The 23,748-nt window shown below is 37.8% G+C and overlaps 1 protein-coding gene across 2 annotated transcripts; it reads right to left on the minus strand.

The window, feature by feature from the left end:
- Positions 1-4,457: 4,457 nt before the first annotated feature.
- On the minus strand, positions 4,458-22,368 carry LOC149841636 (autophagy-related protein 11-like). Of its 2 annotated transcripts, none has more exons than XM_089998607.1 (6): positions 22,085-22,368; positions 20,701-21,679; positions 16,830-18,531; positions 7,329-7,549; positions 5,224-5,437; positions 4,458-5,132 (listed from the first exon to the last, which is right to left on the minus strand). In XM_089998607.1, exons 2-6 carry the CDS (start codon positions 21,654-21,656, stop codon positions 4,716-4,718), a joined length of 3,510 nt encoding a protein of 1,169 aa, XP_089854733.1. In that variant the 5' UTR covers positions 21,657-21,679; positions 22,085-22,368; the 3' UTR covers positions 4,458-4,715. The 2 variants fall into 2 exon arrangements, with proteins under 2 accessions (XP_089854733.1, XP_089854734.1); XM_089998608.1 differs by having other exon boundaries at positions 20,701-21,667; positions 22,085-22,337.
- Between the last annotated feature and the right edge of the window lie 1,380 nt (positions 22,369-23,748).

The raw sequence follows: 23,748 nt of genomic DNA on the forward strand, positions 1-23,748 counted from the left end.
CTTAGTTGCTAGAGGAAGGCCAAATGAATGAAATTCAGGAGAAAAGAAGAGTGAGTTCATATCTAAATCCAATAATAGAAGTAAGATTTGCAATTACTGTCATAAGAAAGGGCACATTAAGGCTGAGTGTTTTAAGTTGAAAAACAAGCAGCAGAAAAATGAAAGCAAAGAGAAAATTGAAAAACTTGCCGAAGCCGGAGTTGTTGAAAGTGATTCAGATGACTTCTCTTATCTTCTAGTGCTAGTAAATCCAAGGGTGAATAGATATTAGATTCAGGTTGTTCTTATCATATGTGTCCTCACAAGGACTCGTTTTTCACTTATGAATCAATTGATGGTGGGGTTGTTTTGATGGAAAACAATGCTCCATACAAAATTGTTGGCATTGGAACAGTCCGAATTAAGATACATGATGAGATAGTGAGAACCTTGTCAGATATCAGGCATGTTCCAGACCTGAAGAAAAATCTCATCTCTTTGGGCACTCTTGATTCCAATGGGTGCAAGTACACAGCTGAAAGTGGAGTTATGAAAATTTGCAGATGTGCTCTTGTTTTAACGAAAGGAAAGAGATCTGAAATTTTATATATTCTGGAGGGTAGTACAGTTACAGGTGCTACCGCAATTTCCTCTTCCTCTTTAACAGAGTCAGATGCCACAAGATTGTGGCATATGAGGCTGGGGCACATGAGTGAAAAGGGCATGATACTTCTGAGTAAGAGAGGTCTACTTGGTGGTCAGAGTACAGGAAAATTGGATTTTTGTGAGCATTGTGTTTTTGGAAAGCAGAAAAGAGTCAAATTCAGCACAATAGTTCACATAACCAAGGGTACATTGGACTACATTCATTCAGACCTTTGGGGTCCTTCTCGTGTTCCATCTAAAGGTGGTGCTTGGTATATGCTTACCTTCATTGATGATTTCTCCAGAAAGGTTTGAGTGTTTATGCTAAAGCTCAAGAATGAAGTGTTCAAGCACTTCAAGCAGTGGAAGGTGTTAATTGAAAAACAAACTGGAAAGAAGATTAAGAGGCTCAAGACAAATAATGGTCTAGAATTTTGCTCATCAGAATTTGAAGAGTTTTACAAAATTGAAGGTATTGTCAGACATCATACAGTCAGAAAAATACTTCAGCAGAATGGAGTGGCAGAACATATGAACAAAACCCTCTTAGAGAGAGCCCGTTGTATGTTGATAAATGCCGATTTTTCAAAGGAGTTTTGGGCAGAAGCAGTCTCTACAACTTGCTATCTGGTGAACCGTTCTTCATCCACAGCTATAGAGTGCAAGACTCCCGAGGAGGTATGGTCAGGTAAGCCTGCTGACTATTCTGATTTGAAAATTTTTGGTTGTCCTGCCTATGCACATGTTGATGATGGTAAATTAGAGCCTAGAGCTAAAAAGTGCATTTTTCTTGGTTATGGATCGGGGGTGAAAGGATATAGGTTGTGGTGCACTTATCCAAAATCACCTAAGTTTATGTTAGAGAGAAATGTTATTTTTGATGAATCTGCTATGCTACATCCTAGGAAAAAGTTTGTTGTTCCTGCAGGTTCTAGCAATGGTACCATTGAGCAGGCCCATCATCTTCTCAGTACAATCATGTGCAGACATCAAGGACTACACAGGTTGAAGAAACTTCACAACATGAGCAATACACTCTTGTCAGAGACAGACAGAGGAGAAATATTAGACCGCCATAGAGGTATGGTTTTGAAGATATGGTTGCTTATGCTTTGTCAATGGCAGAAGAGACTCTGAATGCAAATGAGCCTACCAAACATTCATAAGCAATCTCTTGTAATGATTCTGCAAAGTGGCTATGCATAAAGAGATTGAGTCTCTTCACAAAAATCACACATGGGAATTGGTGAAGCCTCCTAAAGGTAAAAAGATAGTTGAATGTAAATGGATCTTCAAGAAGAAAGAAGGTACTCTAGGTGTAGAAGATGCAAGATATAAAGCACGGTTGGTGGCAAAGAACTATAGTCAGGTTGAGGGTATTGACTATAATGAAGTGTTTTCACCTGTTGTAAAACATAGCTCTATTCGTGTTTTGTTAGCTTTGGTTGCAACCTACGACTTGGAATTGAAAAAAAATGGATGTCAAGATCACTTTCTTGCATGGTGAACTTGAAGAACAAATTTACGTGCAGCAACCTGAAGGTTTTGTGATTGAAGGCAAGGAGGATCATGTGTGTTTCTTGAAAAAGTCATTATATGGTTTGAATCAGTCTCCTAAACAATGGTATAGGAGATTTGATACTTTTATGATTGAGCATGGTTATCAGAGAAGCAAGTGTGATAGCTGTGTTTATTTCAGAAAACTATTTGATAATTCTTGCATTTATTTGTTACTTTATGTTGATGACATGCTCATAGCAGCGAAGGATGTGTCTGAGATCAACAGGTTAAAACTTCAATTGAGTGAAGAGTTTGAAATGAAAGATTTAGGAGCAACTAAGAAGATTCTCATGATGAAGATCTTAAGAAATAGGAAGATAGTGAAACTACTTTTAACACAGGAAAAGTATATTCAGAAGGTACTTCGATGGTTTAGTATGTTTGATGCTAAGCTTGTATCTACACCACTTGCTGCTCATTTCAGGCTTTCGGCAGAGTTGTCTTCACAATCTAAGGAACAAGAATAGTACATGTCACATATCCCTTACTCCAGTGCAGTTGGTAGCATGCTGTATGAATGGTTTGCACACGGTCAGATATTGCTCATGTTGTTAGCGTTGTGAGCAGATACATGTCAAATTCAGGAAGAGGTCACTGGCAAGCAATGAAATGGATTTTCAGATATCTGCATGGTACTTCTAATTACTGTTTGGAGTTTGAGAGGAGTGATAGTTTGACTGGTTTTGTTGATTCAGATTTTGCAGGATCTATAAAAGAGGATCACTCATAGGTTATGTGTTCACAGTTGGTGATTGTGTTGTTAGTTGGAAAGCTTCTTTGCAATCTACGATTGCCATGTCTACAACTGAAGCAGAATACGTGGCAGCTACCGAGGCAGTGAAAGAAGCTATTTGGCTAAGAAGTCTGTACAGTGAGCTTAGTCTAAAACAAGAAGTGACTGCTGTTAATTGTTATAGCCAGAGTGCAATTGCAATTCATTTGACCAAAGATCAAATGTTTCATGAGAGAACAAAGCACATTGATGTGAAATATCATTTCATCAAAGATTTTGTCGCACAAGGTGAAATTTCAGTCAAGAAGATTGACATGGTTGATAATCTTGCAGATATGTTGACTAAGTCTCTTCCAGTAGCCAAGTTCAAGTATTATTTGGACTTGGTTGGAGTTCACAGCATTTGTTAAAGTCCCAACGGGGCGTGGAGATGGCGATGTTCATGATGAAGTTAGTTTCGTGAAGACTCTCCATGAGGAGGATTTGTTGGATGACTGCCTTTTCTCATTAGGTTGACGGTTACTAATTTAGTTTTTTGGGTTACAATTCATTTTTTTAACTCTTCATTTTTTCTGGATGGCACTATGTACAAAATGAAACAGAGAGCAACAACAGTAATTTTGTAACTCTCTCTTTTCTATTAAACTTTTAACATCGCTGCCTGCCGCCCGTGGATGTAGGAGGTTAAATCTCTGTGTGCACTCTTACCTCTTTCTCTCTTTCTTCTCGTTCTGAATTTGTAGTTGTTCGATTGTCGGGTGTGTGTTCGTGGACGCAGTTTGTAATCCCATCTGAACCTTACAATGATAATCTTCTGCCTCACCTAAAGGCAAGTCTTACTAGCCATTTTTGAACTCTGGGGCTCAGAAATTTGACTTAAGCCACAATTACAATGACAACTAAGAATATATATCGCAGATCAATAATTGTATTTATCAGGAACAAACAGGTTTGGACTTCTCTAATATTCTTCATTAATCTGTTCTCTGTGTTCCTTGGTCTCTGGAGAAAATTTCGTTACATGGCAGGCACGACTGATGGTTTAGTCCTTAGTTCATAGCCTACATTTTGGAACTCTTACAGCCTTCCTGCCATGGAATTAGACCTCGATACTGATCAAGCAGATGGCGAAGGCTCAAGCATTAGTCAACCGAATCAAAATAAAATTTAAGGTTGAACTCATTCTCTGGCTGACTGAGCCAAATAAAAAAGGCTACAGTTACCTTAAAAGGCTCTTTGTGGTCCATTTGCAATCCCACGTTTGTGGCCTTGTAAAACATTCATCTATCCTGCGCCCTAGTGTTACGAGTGTCTAAGTGAGTTTGTATGCATAAGGCCATTTACAATACCAACGGGGGCTCCGCTTGTCTGGCAGGAGCAGTTAGTGCACGTCACCTTGTATTGGGACGTTGCAAGTTCGAACCCCAAATGGTATGGTTTATAACTGGTAGGGGTCAGACTAACCCCAGCTCTCTGTCGAGAAAAAAAAATAGTAAAATATCATTTTTACCTCCTAACGCAAGGGAATCCAAAACTTTGCTTTTTATAGCATCAAGAATGTATGATTATTTATGGACTTTCAGCACAGGCACAGAAAAACTGTAAGAAGCTCCATTTTTGGAGCACCTGGGAAATAGTCTATCAGGAAGGTATTCACAGAAATTACAAAGTGCTTGGCTATACAGAGGGAAAACATGGGAAGCTACAAGAACTAAAACCTGTAACTGTACAAAAGAGAAGTCGGGATCAGCATCTATATACACCTCTAATGGCTTGATCAGTAGGATGGCAGCTGTGCCTAGGAAGACTGAATATCATCAGGTATCATGGCCACTGTTACAACAAAATACTCGCTGCCGATTGGAAGGCCGTAAGGATTAGTGATGGAAATGGCCGATGCTTTGTCAATGCAATGTGACTCGTCTACCAAGGGAAGCTCCGAGATCTCAGCTTCATCCAGATGATCTGATTTAACTGCTGCATCTCCAAAAGAAATCGGCCCCTTCACTACTTTGTGTTCAATATGCACAATCTGCCCAATTATGTAACTTGGCTTGCTTGGCAGGTTTTCCACAAATAGGGCAACCGACTCTGATGAAAGGAAATAATTGGAGCAGTTACTGTTAATTGCTTTATAGTGCCCTCCAGAATTGAGAACAAAAGCAGCAGTCCCTTGGACTTCCAAGCGACAGAAAGAAATCTTATCCTTGTTTGCCTGTTACAGATAAATATTGCCAATAAGCTGATTATTAGTACATGGAAACAATTAGCAAAATTAGCATTTCAACAAGCAGGATATAATTGACCTGCTTCTCAAGCTTGAGCTTTGCAAATAAACTTTTAACCAATTCATTTTTCCCTTCCAACTCTTTCAAGAGATGTCCTTCTGCAGCTTCAGCTTTGGAACACCGCTCTTGAAGCTCAGAACGATGCCGCGAAAGGTAACCCGCTTTGTCAGCAAGAACTTGAATACAGATGTGAAACTCTGCACCAACATCATCCTTGCTCTCGTTGACAGAGCTGAAATAAAATCAGAGAAAAAAAAAGAATCATTAGCAGAATGGCATTGTACAAGTTAGAACATGACACCGTTGCCAAAAAACTGCAAAAGTTCCTCGTGTGATCAATGAATTGGTAGAAGACATCAATGCTGATGTGCTTCCCCAGCTAATTCTACCAACCATAAATTTTGAAACCCAATGGCACCAAAGAGAGTCTACTTTGCTAGAACACCTGAACCAAATCGGTGGTTTGTATGGACTTGGTACCATTCAGAAAAATGATTCTACCTGAATGAAATTAGGGGTTGGTATCAACTTGGTACCATTCAAAAAAACTAATACAGGAGTGCAACATTCAAAGAGAAGTTTATTCAGGTAAAAGTGGCCTACATATCATATTCAGATAGTGAAGTAAATAATAGTGCATCTACGAGGAAAGATACAAGAGCTACTCAGTTTCTCAAACGGAAGGAGGTTTAAATAAAAAATGATCATGTAAGGTTCAATCCTCATACAGTATGAAAACAAAAGGTGGTGGGATGGAGAAACAGAAGACTTTGAAAAGAGGAAGAAAGACAAGATTACACAAATGAAAAGATGAAATAGAAGGTTACAAGGGACTACAAGATCACAAGGGCTTGCAAGACACATTTCATTTGGAATCCATGGACCTCAATCATGTCATGATAACAGGAAAAATGATTTTTTTAACCAGCAACCAAGTTTGAAAAATAATAGCCGCTACAGTTTGCAAGCATGTATGAAACATTTCTCCTCCCCCAACCCCCCCCCCCCCCCCCCCCCAAATCTCCTTTACAAGCATCAGCAAGAGAAAACAGGCTTGATTTAAGGTTCTACTGTTTAATGATGACACGACATGTCAGGGATCCAAGTTGAGGAAAAAATGTCCACGTGCATACTTGATGGTAGACCAAAATTATCCATGCATGGAACAAAATTCCATGAGAAGTAGCGCCATTGTGCAATGCATAGAAACCAAAGAATTTGAGATTTACAAGCATGTGTAAACGGTAATCTCGCAATTATGAGACCTATATAATTAGTTATGCATCATAACAAGATAAATTGTACAATTAATCCTCCAAAAAGAAAGAAGCGCTCACGCAGAGGGAAAAAGTACCCACTGTCTTACTCAGAATTAAAGCAGGGTATGATGAAGCAGCAAATCAGGCCTTTTAAGTTTTGTTGGTTTGTCAATATTAGGAAAATGAGAAATAATCATTAGTTCATGTTATAATTGAATTTCAATAGGCTCCAACCAGTGTTGGTCAATATTTTAACCAACCCGAAATGGTGGGGCCATGCAAGAAGATAACAGTACTACAAACACGTTCTCTTCTTTGTTTAATAAACAATGTTCATTACTTGGCAAAAAGAATCACAAATATGGGTTTTTGCAAAGCATACAAATTGTCCAACTTCACATTCCTACATTGGCAAGATGCAGAACCATCCCTTGACTTGTGAAATTTAATAACTTCAAACATGATCGTTTAATTATTTTCCAGAACTCAAGTGCAACAGGCAGAAAGCATCAATATTACAGAAAGCTAGAAATTTGGCTCAAATTCAAAAGCACTGCACTATCATGACATCTTATGAAGAGTATTCATGGTAGTGTTAGGTAGATAAAATAGTCTTGAAGAACTGTGAGGAGGGCATGATTACATATATAGGATTGAGTTTCTCTAATCATATGTTATGCAATCCAAAACGAGCAATATGTCCAGTATATAGCAAACAAACTAGCAAAAGCATCTAAGCATACACAACATTATTGCCCATGCTATCAAATATATGTTATTTACTTCATAATTATTCTATGTCTAGGATCAACTTGATCAAGTTAAAGTATCTTGCCAGCTAATAGAACCAAAATAACAGCATACCTTCCCAAGGAAAGAGACAGAGACCGTAATGATTCAGCAAAACCACCTACTCCTGCTGAAGCAGATACACAACTACGAAGCCTCTCAAATAAACCACGTATTTTGACAGCAGAAGCACGCAATGCATTATATTCAGAAGCCCGCCTATCGGCTGCACATAGATTAGTATGTGCTTCTTCCCTTGCCTCATGCAAGCAATTCTCTAAATGTGCACAGTTCATCTGTTTCATCCAAAACAAGAATAACTTATTCACCAAAGGATCTGTCTTGTCAATCAACATAACTTCACAAGCAAAGGCAGAATGTCATGTATCATACATCAGAGTATCTAAGAACAATATGATATGCATACAACCTGATATTTTGGTGCAAGAAAAAAGATAAACAGTTACGATGCAATACAGCAGATAACATTATATGAGGGGCCTTTACAATCCAGTTTCCGATTCTGCCATTTTTTTTGCTATGTCAATTACACCAACTGAAAATGCATAATGTTGGAACGTGATATGTTTATGTTTTGGATCCAGATCTGCTGGAACATGATCCAGATATGGATCCACATTAAGATTTGCTGTGAATCATGTTTCCTTTGTATTATTTTATCTGTCCAGTTTACCCCTTATCATTTAATAGTTGTATTTTATAGTTTGAGGGTAATATTGTATTTTCTGATGCAACAGTTATAGAAAGCATATCAATATAATGAGGAAACCCACACACATCTGAGGTATTGATGTCTCTGGGTATTCTGCTGCAGCCCTCTCCTCTCTTTCTCTCTGGCTTTCTCTCTCCTACCCTAGATTCTGGTGGATGATCTCATTCTCACATGATATCAGAGCAGGCGATATCTAGTTGACTATCAAGGTGAGTCCAAGATCTTGGCTTTCAATCTTCTTTTCTTGATCTCTTTTCTATCTCAAATCAGTATCTTTCATCCGATTTCTCTTTGTTCAAAAACCCAGATTTCTATCTGTCAGAAACTAATATCTTTCATCTGATTGCTCTTTGTTCAGAAACCCAGATTTCTATCTGACCAGAAACTCAGATTCACTATTTTATTCAATATCTTTTATCTGATTTCTAAATATTCAGAAATCCAGAAAATATTTTCTTGAATCCTGAAATCTTTCTCCATTTGATTTCTCTCTGTTTTATCTCTTGTTTTCACGTGAATTGCAAACCCAGATTCACGTGAATTGCAAAATCCTTCTCTCTTCGTCTCTTTCAGGTTCCCATGTGAGACCTGTTTTTACATGAATCTCAGAATCCATATTTCTGCAGCATATTTCAAGTGATTTTCTTTTTCAAGAAATTCTTTTATTTCAGATCTGATATGGTTATTAAGATCAACCCTTTTTGAGATTTAATTTCTAGTTAGCTGTTTTTTGCAAAAAAAAAAGACCAGATTGCTGTTAATAGTTGATCTTATCACTGTTTCTTGGATCGTTGTCTTTATCCCGATATGGATTCCTCTACTTCTATTTTTGCTAATTTCTTGAATCAACTCGTATCCAAAAAACTTAATCATTCCAGTTTCCTCACCTGGAAGAGAAAAATTATTCCTTTCATTCGCAGTCAGGGTCTTTCGGGTCATTTAGATGGATCAATCCGAGTTCCACCAGAATTTATTGTGCAGGAAAAGAATGTTGGAAAAGAGGCTGCAGAATCCAGATTTTGTCTCTTGGATAAAGAGGGACTAGGCACTTGTGGCATATATTACATCTACACTGTCTCAGGAAGTTTTAATTAGTATCCTTGGTGATTGCACAGATACGGAACTTTGGAGTAAGTTGGTTCAAACATTTTCACAAGTTTTAGAAGCAAAAGTCATGTTTTTAAAGAAAGAATTTCAAAATCTTAAGAAGGGTTCCATGTCCATAATGGAATACCTGAATAAGATGAACCAACTCGCTAAGGTTGGTTATGAAGTTCCAAAAAAAGATAAAGTGCAGCAAGCACTTAATGGTTTGGGACCTGAATATGGTGTGGTATATGCTACACTATCTTGCTTAGAAACATTACCCAGTTTTGAAGTATTGAGATCTAAATTGTTGCTTTTTGAGATGAACATGCCCGAAACTTTAGGGACAAATTCGGCTGCTGCAGATAATCATAATGTCTTCCTGTCTGAGACAATATGGAAGAGGACATGGTGGAGTACGAGGAGGAAAGGGGTGTGGACGTACAGGGAACCAGGGAGGTCGTGATCTTCTTCCACTTTCAAATACTTAACCATTAATGGGTCAAAACAGAAAGGCCCCAACATGCTATGTGTGCAAAAAAACAGGTCCCCAAGTACAATCAAGGAAAACTGTCAGATAAGCAAGGAGAATCAGGGTCAAGTTCAGATGTTTAAGCACCTGTGGATAAACAACTTATATTGGCAGCACTTGCAGGACTTAATCTGAAACAGAATGATCAAGGATTTTGGTACGTGGACTCTGAGGCAGCAAACTACATCACGGGAGATGAAATTAAAATTCGAAACTTGGTTCCTTATTTTAGAAAAGGTAGAATTATTACCGGAGATGGAACTCAACACCCCATCATTGGCACTGGAAAAGTTTTTATTCCTATGTCCAAATCTAGCCTTCAGTTATCAAATGTTTTTCTCGTTCCCAACATAAAAAACAATCTTGTGTCTGTTTCAAAATTAGTTGATGACACCAATTCGTGCATTATTTTTACCCCTTTTTCTGTTTATGTGAAGGATCTTCAACCGAAGAGGACGTACGCTGAAGGCCAAAGACAAGGAAACATGTATTTCTTTAAGGAAGATCCATCTGTTGAGGTCAAGAGTAAATCAATTCAGCAATCCAAAAGTTGTTCTTTATCATTGTGTCTTGTTAATGAGTTTGAGTTAAATAATTTAGTATCTGGCATAGTCGTCTTGCACATTGTAATACAACTTTCATTGGGAAGCTAATTTCAAGTAAATTGATTTTCATTTCTGATTTAAATTTAGAGTTGAAGTCAGGTTTGTCCTAGTTGCCAAATGTTTAAGAGTCATGTACTAAGTTTTATTTTTAGCAACAAAAGAGCTTCCAAGGTATTTGAAATCATTCATTCAGATGTTTGGGGACCGGATCCAAATCCTTCTTCTTCTGGCAGTAGATTCTATGTGATCTTTGTTCATAACTATTCTCGATACACTTAGATATATTTCATGAAACATAAGCACGAAGTTTTTGACATTTTCAAAAATTTTCATGCTATAGTTTGAAATCAATTTTCCACGTCCTTAATGAATTTTTAGTGTGATGGTGGAGGAGAGTATTATTCGAATAATTTTATTGAGTAACTCAAAATAAATGGGATAAATCAAAGAGTCTCTTATCCCCACACACCTCAGCAAAATGGGCTTGCTGAAAGGAAGCACAGACATATCGTTGAAAGTGTGTTAGCCATGATACATGAAGAATGTGTTCCTGATCATAAAACTTTAAAGGCCTATGTATGTGTTTGTTTTGTTCATATCAATGCATCATTGAGAAATAAACTTGATAAGAAAGCATACAACAACAACAACAACAACAACAACAACAACAACAACAACAACAACAACAACAACTACGCCTTCATCCCAAAACAATTGGGGTCGACGATATGAACCAAAAAAGAAAATCATTCTGGGTCTTCCACATGAATCCTTCTCCAATCATTTCTATCCAATGCCATGTCCTCGGTGAGGTTCAAAGCATTCATATCCTTTCCTATCATCTCCATCCAAGTCTTCTTAGGCCTACCCCGACCTCTTTTAACTAATATATTTTCTCATTCTCCATCCTTCTAACTGGAGCATCATTAGGCCTTCGCTGAATATGTCCAAACCACCGTAAACGATTATCTCTCATCTTATTTTCAATGGATGCAACGCCTACCTTCTTACGTATCTCCTTGTTTCGAATCTTATCTTTTATTGTATTTCCACACATCCATCTAAGCATACGCATCTCAGCTACACTAATTTTTTGAATATGATGTCTTTTGGCAACCCAACATTCCGTACCATATAGTAAAGCGAGCCTAATTGTCGTCCTATAAAACTTTATCTTCAACCGCAATGGCATTCTACGATGGCACAACACTCTAGTTGCACTTTTCCATTTCATCCACCCAACCTTTATCCTATGATTTACATCTCCATCAATTTCTCCATACTTTTGAATGATAGATCACAAATATTTGAAACAATCATCCACCGGTATTTCTTGCTCACCAAGCTTCACTACACTCCCATCACTACTTCGTTGCTTACTAAACCGACATTCCATATATTATGTCTTACTCTTACTCAACTTAAAACCTCTTGCTTCCACTGTCTGTCTCCCTAATTCTAACTTAGCATTAACCCCAGCTCTAGACTCATCAATCAAAACAATATCATCAGCAAACAACATACACCACGACACATTTTCTTGAATTGCTCTCGTAAGCTCATCCATCACTATTGCAAATAGGAAAGAGCTTAATGCAGATCCTTGATGTAACCCAACCGTTATAGGAAAATTGGTTGTCACCCCTCCACACGTGCGGACATTGGTTACTACTCCTTTGTACATATCTTTAATTATACTAATGTACTTGAGAGAAACACCTTTCTTCATCATTGTCCACCAGAGAACATCCCTAGGTACTCTATCGTATGCATTCTCCAAATCAATAAAAACCATATGCAATTTTTTGTTCCTCTCTCTATATCTCTCAATAAGTTGTCTAAGAAGATGTATAGCTTCCATAATTGATCTTTCAGGCATAAAACCAAATTGATTCTCCAATATCATGACAACCTTCCTCAACCTATACTCAATCACCCTCTCCCAAAGTTTCATAGTATGACTCATGAGTTTTATACCACGATAGTTTGTGCAATCTTGTATATCACCCTTATTCTTATATAAAGGCACCAAAATACTCTTCTTCCACTAATTAGGCATCTTATTTGTCCGCCAAATCTTGTTAAAAAGATTTGTCAACCATTCTAAACCTTTCTCACCCAAGCATTTTCAAGCCTCGATAGGTATACCATCTGGGCCAACTGACATTCTTGATTTCATTTTCTTCAAAGCCTCTGCAATTTCTTTCTTTTGAATCTTGCGCATGAAGTCACGATTCATTTCATGAAAAGGAATGGAGAAGTCTCCAAGATCCTGAGCATAACTTCCATTAAATAGCTTATCAAAATAATCTTTCTATCTCTCCTTAATCTCCTCATCTTTGACTAAAACCCTTTGCGTTTCATCTTTGATAGATCTAACCATACTCAGATCCTTCGATTTCCTATCTCTCATCTTTGCAAGCCTATAAATATCCTTCTCGTCCTCTTTGATATCTAACTTGTCATAAACCTCCTTATATACCTTATCTCTCGCGTTTCGAACTACTTTTTTAGCTTCCTTCTTTGCTATCATATACTTCTCCAAATTCTCATTATCACGACTCTTAGATTTCTATAACACTCTCTTTTAACCTTAATAGTTAATTTGACATCCTCGTTCCACCATGATGTATCCTTACCTAGTGGTGCACCGCCTTTAGACTCACCCAATACCTCCTAAACCACCTTTCTCATGCCACCCGCTATCTTATTCCACATTGATTCTGAATCCTCCTCGAGACACCAATCAGCTTCCTTAACTACCTGCTCTACAAACATACCTTGTTTAGCTCCTTTCAGTGCCCACCACTTAATTCTAGGATTTATCCTATGTCTATCCCTTTTGCGGCATTGTCTAATTCTAAGATCTAAAATTAAGACTTTATGTTGTGTAGCTACACTTTCTCCCAGTATAACCTTACAATCGATGCAACAACCCCTATCTCTCTTTCTAAGTAGGAAAAAATCTATCTGACTTGTATTAACCCCACTTTTAAATGTTACTAGGTGAGACTCCCTCTTCCTAAACCAAGTGTTTGCTAATATCATATCATAGGACAAACCAAAATCTAAAATCCTTTCTCCACTTTCGTTTCTTTCTCTTATACCATAGCCTCCATGGATACTCTCAAATCCATCCCTACTAATGCCTACATGTCCATTAAGGTCACCGCCGATGAAAAACTTTTCTCCATAAGATATCCCTTGTACTACTCCATCTAAATCTTCCCAAAATTGACGCTTAATGGAATAATCTAAACCTACTTGAGGTGTATAAACACTAATAATATTAATAATATTCGTACCTAATACTAATTTAATAAGTAAAATCCTATCACCCTTCCTACGGACCTCAACTACATTATCTATAAACTCACGACTCATAACAATCCCTACTCCATTCTTATTCCTATTCATTCCTGTATACCAAATCTTATATCCCCAAGGTTCTATCACTTTTGCTTTCTCACCTACCCATTTGGTCTCTTGTAGACATAAAATATCAATCTTTCTCCTACACATAACATCTACTAACTCTATCAACTTACCAGTTAAAGACCCTATGTTCCAAGTGGCTAACCATAATTTTATGGTCTTGGACTAACTTCTTTACCCCCACCCGTCCAACAAAGTGAGGGAACCCTTGCCTATTTGACACCACACCCGGGTGCCGGTGTGACGCGTCGCTTCAGGGCGACGACCTAGCAACTCTTGCCCATTTATCACTGCCTCCGGGCCTATAGAGTACAGTGCGTCGCTCAGTAGGGAATGCCCCAACAAAATTCTCATATTGGTTCATATTACTTTTGCAAATTTGTTGATTATGCTAATGAGTACAAAGGTTATTGATGTTATGACATTGAGAACAGGTGCATTCGAGTATCAAGAAACATTTTTTATGAAAGAAAATTCAATCACAAAGATAACATGCACGAAAGAGTACAAACAACCACATTTTACTAGCCCTAGTTAAGTGAGAGTCTATTTTCAGCAGAAAATGATGAGACATCACAAGACTTGGGAAACAAAGATGAATGTGCAGGTGAAATTCATGTACAGCAGCAGGGTGATGACTTAGGAAATCAACAATATGATGTATCAAACGCAGTTCCAACATAACATAATGATAGATTTGAAGGGATAGTATACAACCGCAGAAATGGGAGTGAATTTGACACAAGTTCATTACAAGAAATCACAGCCAATCAGGTGCAGTATTGATCACATGGCCTCAACTTTAAGAAGATTTGATCATATCAAACATCCATTGGAAAGATAGGTAAGCTATGAATCTCATCAAATTTTTTTAACATTTGTCTCAAAACAAGAAGAGCCCAAAACATATCATCATGCATCAAAATCAAATAGATGGATTGAAGCTATGAATGAAAAGATGAAGGCATAATATAAGTGTCAAACATGAGATATGGTATCAATGCTTCTTAACAAAAATGTTGTGGGATCAAAATGGGTTTATAAAATCAAATATAAACCAGATGGGAGCAGAGAAAGGTATAAGGCTCGACTTGTAGCAAAGGGATTCACACAATAACACGGATTGAATTATGATGAAACTTTCAGCCCAGTGGTTAAAAATGGGAACTATTCGCGTTATTTTATCTCTTGCACTCAATCATGGTTGGATATTAAACCAATTGAATGTTAAAAATGTGTTTTTACATGGAGACTTAAAGGAAGGAGTTTACATGGAGCACCCGGAGGGATATAGTGAAAGGGGTTCAAACAAATATGTGTGCAAGCTGAACAAGGCTATCTCTGGGCTTAAGCAGGCATCCAGATCGTGGTTCGAGAGTTTCTTCCTTGAAATTCAAAAACATGGATTCATCAGATCGCAACTTGATCATTCATATTTTGTGTATAATGGTAAAGATTGGCTATTTGTCTTACTCATTTATGTAGATGATATAATAGTTGCAGGGAATTCAGAAAAGCATATTATTGAGATCAAAGAAGTTCTAAGTCGAAGATTTAAAATGAAAGACCTAGGCAGGCACAAATATTCCTTAGGAGTGGAGGTTGATAGAACGAAGGATACACTGTTGCACAAATACACCATTGATTTATTGAACAAAACTGGTATGAAAGATTGCAAACCTCTTCTAACTCCTGGTCTTTTAAATCAAGGGCTCAATTGTGATGAAGGAGAAGTGTACGAAGATCTCGCCGAATACAAGAATGTTGTAGGGATGCTTCAATAGCTCACATTTACTCGACTAGATGTTGTTTATGCAGTAAATCAAGTATCACAGTATATGCATTGTCCAAAAACCAGTCACGTAGAGGTTGTCAAAAGAATTCTTCAGTATCTTAAAGGCACACTTGGGGATAGTCTTTGTTACAGAAAAATGGATGAAAAGGAGAACCTCATGACAATAATGGCTTACTCCGATGCGGATTGGGCAGGTGATCCGGATGAACAAAGGTTGATTTCATGATATAGTGTTTTTGTTGGGACAAATCTTGTTTCATGGAGCAGTAAGAAACAAAAGGCCGTTGCTCATTCTAGTACAAAGGCTGGGTATAGGGCTATGGCTGAATCATCCTCAGAAGTGACGTCGATTAGATATCCACTAAGTGACTTGGATTAGAAAATGTCATATTAAGTGTTGTTTTGTGATAATCAGAGTGCAACTAAAATTTCACTCAATCCAATTCAGCATGGAAGAACGAAGCACATTGAAATAGACCAGAACTTCATCCGAAACAAAATAAAAAATGGTGAGATTGAAGCAAAATTCGTTGGGACAAAAGAATAGATGGCTGATCTATTCACAAAAGGCTTGAGCAAGCATCGGTTTTGGTTTCTAAAAAGCAAGTTGCCCATGATTTTAACCATGCACAACTTGAGGGAGGGTGTTGGAACGTGATATATTTATGTTTTGGATCCAGATCTGTTGGAACCTGATCCAGATCTGAATCCACATTAAGATTTGATGTGAATCACGTTTCCTTTGTATTGTTTTATCTGTCTAGTTCACCCCTTATCATTTAATAGTTGTATTTTAGAGTTTGGGGGTAATATTATATTTTCTGGTGTAACAGTTATAAAAAGCATATCAATATAATGAGGAAACCCACACACTTGTGAGGTATTGCCGTTTCTAGGTATTCTGCTGCAGCCCTCTCCTCTTTTTCTCTCTGGCTTTCTCTCTCCTACCCATGATTCTGGTGGATGATCTCATTCTCACACGTACTTCTTCTATGTTATTTCTATATATTCTGTTGATTTCCATGGCATGAAGTATTGGGCAGAAAATCACTTAAAAGAAAAACAGTGGAAAGGAAACACTTCAGAAAGCTTTCAAGGATACAGGAAGAGAAGAATTATGGTTAATGATCATTAGAACTACATTCAGCAAGTAGACCTGATACATTGACCATAACAATCGTGAAGAGTAAACAGAACTAGCAGTTGTTTAGCACCTCCGAAGTAACATTAGGCACGTGTGATGTCTTGTTTAAACACAGAATCTAGATAGACCAACTGTCTAGAACACTAACAAAGACATAAAGAATTCAAATGCAAAGTAGAAAAGAAGTATGGAATATCAAGTCCCACATACTGCATGTGGAAGAAAAGTTCTTTTAGACCGATATACCTGAGATTCATCCAAGAGCTTCAAACTAACTTCAAGTTCTCTTCTGAGTGATGCGACTTCTTCCAAAGCAGAAGTGAGTTTTGATCCAGTCTCACTGCATTCATTTGATTTCTCTGCCAGTGCAGTTTGCAGCTCTGAGATGAGAGTGTCCTCCACTTTGGAAGCACCACTAGAATGATCGGTTGCATTGACTCCCTGAGAAACAGTGTCAAGATGACCTTCTATGCTTGCACTTATGGTACTTGCTGCTTTTCCCCCAAGTCTGTTTGTTGCACTATCTATTCCATCTTTTTCACCTGTTAGAAGTTCATGTCGACGTGTATCTAGCATTGATGCATCCAATGAACAAGGCAAAGAATCTTCATGCACTTGTGGCAACACAGAAAGGTCGGTCATATTCTCGTCCATAACTTCTCGAAGTTTTGCTAGTTGTCCAGGGAAATGCTCTTCTTTGGTGTCTAACGAAGCTGAAGTGCAAGAGACCTCATCCATGGGCTCAGAATAACCATAGGTGGCTGGTCCTTCTGCATCCGCAGATACAACAGAACCATAATTATCATTCTTCAATGATGTTTCAGATGCATTTTTTCCATCTGGTACAGGATGCACCTGGAGAAACTGTTCAGATAACCTCTGTTCAAGCTCTTGAATACGTTTTTCATAAGAGAGACACTGCATCTGTTTCACCTTTACCATATCTTGGAGGTGTTTGCAATATTCATCCTTCAGATGCAAGGCTTCTGCAGTTCTTTCAGCGGTGGTCTTCAGTAAACTGTCTATCTTACTATCATCCAAATATTCATAATTGATTTCAGGGCTCAAAGAGCAAAGTAAAGCTACTGCTGAAGCTAGTTCTGCTTTTAGCCAAGCATTTTCAACTTCTATTTTGCTTGTTCCTGCAATCTCAACTGAGTCACAGTCCAGTAGCTCTTCTGTTTCATTTTTTTGAACTGTATCTGCAGAATTTTCACCAACCTGTTCAGACTGGCAACTTGCATTCGACGTGGAAAATGAATCCTTTGCTGCTGCTGCATTCTTCTCCATTTTTGATGAAAACACAGATATATATTCAGGTGCATACCGATCTATATCTGCTACATCAATCTCGAGTAAGTTTGTGTCAAACGGGACTACATTAACATCACACTGACTAGGAGAATCAAACAGCCCCATTAGTGCCAGTATGTCTCGAGGAATGTATGGACTCTGTGTTTTTAAGAACTCCTCTCGTCTTCTAACTTCAACCTCCCTTTTCCTCGCCAGTCTTTCTGCTAACTGTCCAGCCAGTCCCATGTAGAGTTTCATACAAGCCTTTCTCCTGACTATCTCAGCAAGGCAAGCCCTGTAGGCAGGTCCGATCCTACATACCATTTTGAAATCACCAAAGATTTCATCCTGACGACCCATTGCTTCCTTAAATGCTGGAAGTTGTAAACGGATGTCTCTGATGAATGATTGAACTGATGCTATCTTTTGCATACTAGTGTGAACAAACAAGTTCATGTCATTCTTCTTAAGCCTGCAAAATTCAAGCAGCTTGCTAATATCACGATCACAGGCCAGCATCTTGGGGATGTGACTCTTGTGATGGACATCGTACATGGGACCAAGAGCAGAAACTGCATCATGAGGACGAATTGATGCAGATAACAGGCCACTTAAACAGTCATCGACGAGTTTCTTTACAGTGTTAACATCCTTGCTGCAGCAGATAAGCTAGTTTCAGAGCCTCCTCATGTCTAATTACTAACATTAAGACACACTACATAAAGCAGACAGCAAATACAAATCACTGCAAAAGTTGATCAGAACCTATAATAGTTTTGGCATTGCCTGTGCCATAATGGTTTCAAAAATTGGGAAGGGTGTTCAAAATTGACCAAACTGTATCTCATGGTACAGCTCTTTCCCCTTATTGTCAGGGGTATCTATCAGATTCACACCCACTATAAGGCTGAAAACAGTCAGAGAGGTGACTGTAATGAAAGCAAGATAAATACAAAAGAGCCAACATAGGCAAAATAAACAGCCACTATGGGCAATACAATGCACTAAGGCACAAGAGCAAGAACAACAATCATAAAAATAATAATATTTTATTCATAAGAGCATGTCAAAGAAGTTTAAAACACAAGTTAAGCAAGATCTCATAAGATCATGCGTGTGAATATTACACAAAATTATTATGAAAAATTAAAAACAAAAATTTGAAATCATTTCAAACTTATTTAATCAAGATTGAAAAACAACACCAATATGAGCTCAACTAAGTCCAAGATAAGGATAATACACAATAAATTTTGAAAAGGCAAGAAAACATAAAGACATTAAAAAGAGCTCAATCATATGCTTAGGATCAACCAAGAAATGAAGAATGTCTCAAAAACTTTTGAAGGAACAACAACTGACTATTAATAATTTTCTTTTTCTTTTTCTTTTTCTTTTTTTTTCTTAAATGCTCTCATACAAAATGCATGAGATAGGCAACAAAAGTAAGAATAAACAAAAAAAAATTAAAATACTCGCCAGACTAAGATTCTCTTATCTCCACGATCAAAGAATTCTGAAATGATCATTAAAAGCCAAGATGGTTGTATCCTGGCTCTGATACCATGTAATGAAAGCAAGAGAAATACAAAAACAACAACATAGGCAATACAATTACAAACAGACACTATGGGAAATATAATGCACTAAGGCACAAGAACGAGAACAACAATAAAAAAAATAATAACATTGTATTCGTAATAAAACTCACAAAGGAGTTAGAATGCTTAGAAGAGCATTATCAATTACAAGAGGGAGAGTGTCTTTAAATAGGCACTCAAGGACTCAAATGGGCTAGTCCAACTAGTCGTTGGACCAGCCTCAACGGCAATAATTATAGCCATTGGGACCAGTCCAACGGCTAGTTGGACTGGCCTAACAGCTGTAAACACTTAATAATAAAAAAGGAAAACCAAAAAAATAATAAAAACATTTAATAAGTCAGTCCCTAAAGGGCCGGCATCTATTACAATGTGAACAGAAATACCCCTGATCGTATTTCAGTTTACACAAAGAACAGAACATATATATACGAAGACACTATAATTTAATAATAATATATAGGTATATATATAGTTATATTATATGTATATATACATATATATAGTTATATATCTTAACAGTGACGTCCCGACCAACCAAAACTAAACCCACCAGTTTCTAGAAACTACCAAAATTCTATACTCACATCTGTAGGTTTATCACTTGTATATTTTCCATTATATCTATACCCAAGGAATAAATATACTAAGGGAGCATTTGTTTCACACCCTCTTTCATACAAAAGGTCCCTTTGGTATGAAAATGGTGCTCCTTCCTGCTGGGCTGAAATGAACACCAGGCAGGAAAGAGCTGGTGGGGACCACCCCTTTTCCCCAAACCAACAGCTTCAACAAGAAGCCCATGTCGTTTCAGTTTCTCACGAGTTGCATGACTAACAAATGCACCCTAAGAAAGCAGTTTGCTTCCATCAGACTGAAAAAAATTTAAAAAAAACTTAAGTGGCTAGTAGTAGAAGTAATATTTGTAAAAAAAACATTGTTTCAATGCCTCTTCCTAATTTAGCAAGAAAAACATTGTTAATAGAAGTTTTTTTTGCTAGGAGCAAAACAACAATCAGTGTTTTTAGCTTGCAGGAAAGTAGATTATGATTTGGGCAATTGCATCAAGCAGTTGGGGTTTCATAAGACTATCGGAAATGTGTGTCACAAAAATAAAACATAAATATGCAACTCCTAACATGACAATCTGAATCAATGAACAAAATGGGATAACATTCGGGATCTACAGAATTCAGAATGAAATTTGTCCGAAGAAAACAAACCTCAGAGATTGCATTATACTGGTCTGCTCATCAAGATAACGTTGGTGGTCTTTAATCATGTGCTCCACCTCCCTTATGCAAACAGATGATTTATTCAACAGAAGATCATCAACTCTACATTTTAGTTCGGAGTACACTGCCTTGAGCTGCAAAACCTTTGCTTCAAACTGCTTGTGAGAGCCTGCACAATTCTCAGCAGACTTACGCAGGCCTTCCTCTTTGATGAAATCCAGAATGCATTTACGTACATCAGTCTGAAGAGCTGGATGCAGTTTGCATGACCTCAGTTTCTCCACTTCCTTATCCAAGTTTGTCAAGAGATCCAAGTGGTACCGATGCTGTTGGGAGGAATACTTCATGAAGTCCATGTACAGTTGATTAATCATCTGGTAATAGTGATCCATATTCCCTCTAGCAGTCTCCAATGCCTTCTCTTGCACCTTTTGCTCTCTCAAAAGTCGTCTACAGATCTCAAATTTAGCTTGAGACAATCCATAGGTAGTGTGGCCCTTCTGGAAATGGTAACGGAACTGTCTTTCATAGGAAGACAATGCCTTCATTGCTGGGTCTGATGCGTCGTCCAAAGGATGAGGGTTCCGTGAAGATGAAGGCGATGGGGGTTCGACAATTTCCGGCAGTTCAATCCGTTCAGGAGCAGGTGGGGGACAGTCAGGGACCAACCTAGATCGGTTATACAAAAACAAATCTCGTCCATTGCATGGGAGCTTGTAAGCCGAAAGAGGCCGATTAGGCTCCAGCTTCATATCCCCACACAGGAGAAGCTGCACATTGGAAGGAATTCCAGATAACAACTCCAAGCAAGTCTGGACCGCCACAACAGACATTCCTTCATCGCAATCGACTTCGAAACTGCGCCCGTTTTCTGCAACATGAATCATCAATTTCCCACCACCACCAACATATTCGCTCCCAGCCGAGCTCATTGTTGCCAACATACCACAAACCGCTGAACAAAAACCTTCATTCAGAAATCACCCCAAATCAATTGTACTCAAACCCATTCAATACCATAAGAAACAAAAACAAAAAGAAAGCAGTATTTCCATCAGAAAGGAAACCCATCAATCTCTAATCGTGCATTACATGCCTCAAACAGTAATCCAACAGAATTTCTGCAGGAACAGATTGTCCAATTTAAATGGCACCTCTCATGTAATGAATTTCCGTCTTATAACAAACACCCAAAACGGGAAAACCCTCATTTAACCGAATTACCAACTCTCCATCATCTTTTTTTCACGGTAATACACAAAGAAAGCCACACCATCATCAGAGAAAAAACCAAAACATCAGAAAACCAAAATACGAGTTCTCACCAATAAAAAAACACCAACGAATCGAATCTCGGAAGAAGATAACGTACCTCAATCACCCAACTGTTCCGTCACATAATCAAAAAGATGGATGACCTATCGCTTCGTCCCCACCTTGAGGAAAAACCAGGAATTTCACACCTGACGCAACCCGCTTCCTTCCTCCTCCCCTCCTCTCCTTACCATTATCATTATTTATCATTCACCCATTTATTGGTTTATTTAATGGAAGGAGAGGAGATCGAATAAATGCTTCTGCAACAAGCAACCCCCTTCGTTACCCACAGCAGAAGACCCTCCTCAACAGCAATAGTTTTGGGAAAGAAAAATAACACCGGTGGTATCTGTGAAAATATCTTTTGAATGGAAATTATTACTACTTTTTAAGTTTAACATATAAACTAATGGAATAAATATTTCCAAACTTGCGGTCTCCTAGCGTCCTTTTCAATCCTTAAAAGTAGACGACTCCTTTTGCTATTTTGCTTCCTTATCTTGCAATGTTTTTTTTTTTTTCATGATGTTGTATATGGTACAAGTTAACTTATGTTATAAGTGTTTTATTGGGATGCTAACTTATTGTCTGCTTAGTTTACAAACTAAGAACAACTTGGTGCAGCTAGGTGATGTTGACATACCTAGATAAGGGTTAGGTTTGTTGGGGTAAATTTTACCCCACATAGGGGACTAGTGGACTCTGTGTTGGTATCCTAATAGGAATCTTCCTCTATCATTCAGCATGTTAATTATTGGTTTGCTTTCTTAACCGACGCAATCATTCACCTTTAAATGATTTTGTTCACAATACATGTTGAAATTATTACCCAAGGCACTTTCTTGCAGTTGGGTTGGCCAGCCTTGATATGACTATCGGTTGGTCTATGGGACGCCCAAGTTTAATTAAAATGGTTTTATTAGTAGAAAATGAACTTTAAATAATGAGATTGCAGTGTGTGTGCAAGCTTTTCAAGAGCTTTAGAAATCAATGGTTCAAAATATACCAAAAATTTATGTTCAAAAGTTACATCTTTGTGTTTGACCAACACGATTTAAGGTACAATATCTAGCAAAAATATCATATTGAACACATGCACTAGGCCATATTGAATAAGTACAGGTTGCCTTGCAACTATGATTTCCAACTAGGCAAGATGATATAGTTCTGTCATAGAACGTATGTCCCGTACATTGAGGGGGGACAATGTTCGATTGGCATTGATAACATATTATTTGGTAGACTAGGCCTTTTTTTTTTTACTTTTTAAAAAATGTTTGATGCATCAAGCCCCGAATATGACTCTACATAGTTTCCTTAACAAAGTACATGCTTTGAATCACACGACTGTGGTGTGTAAATATGTTTTCAAGAGATTTAAAAACCAATGTTCCACAATACACCAAATTTTGTGTTTGAAAAAAAAATCAAGGTTTTACATCAAAATCACTCAATCCAAATTGTGTTTTACACAAAATCAGCCATGTCGAATACATCTGTGGGGGTTATGTCGAGCAAACAAAGCTCACAACTATGATTTGACACCAGCAAGAATGGTACTGATGAAATGGCCAAATATTATCTCATACCTATAAACAAAAGGAATCAACAGAAGATGGCCGAAAGAGTTGACGCCAATCACGCCCTTTTCTCATCCTTTTGCCAAAAAAAATTGACAAATCTAGGCTTACAAACTCTTGGGATGCACCAAAGGGAGCT

Source organism: Nuphar pumila, chromosome 3 (assembly GCF_984573655.1).
Source record: "Nuphar pumila chromosome 3, dmNupPumi1.hap1.1, whole genome shotgun sequence".
Lineage (NCBI taxonomy): Eukaryota > Viridiplantae > Streptophyta > Magnoliopsida > Nymphaeales > Nymphaeaceae > Nuphar > Nuphar pumila.

Excerpts from the sequence above, each read along its gene's own strand:
- LOC149841636 (XM_089998607.1), bottom strand. The coding sequence starts at position 21,656 with ATGTTGGCAACAATGAGCTCGGCTGGGAGCGAATATGTTGGTGGTGGT. Across the intron at positions 5,438-7,328 it reads CTGTCTCTTTCCTTGGGAAG|CTCTGTCAACGAGAGCAAGG; the intron begins GTATGCTGTTAT and ends ATTTTATTTCAG. Across the intron at positions 5,133-5,223 it reads AGCTCAAGCTTGAGAAGCAG|GCAAACAAGGATAAGATTTC; the intron begins GTCAATTATATC and ends TATCTGTAACAG.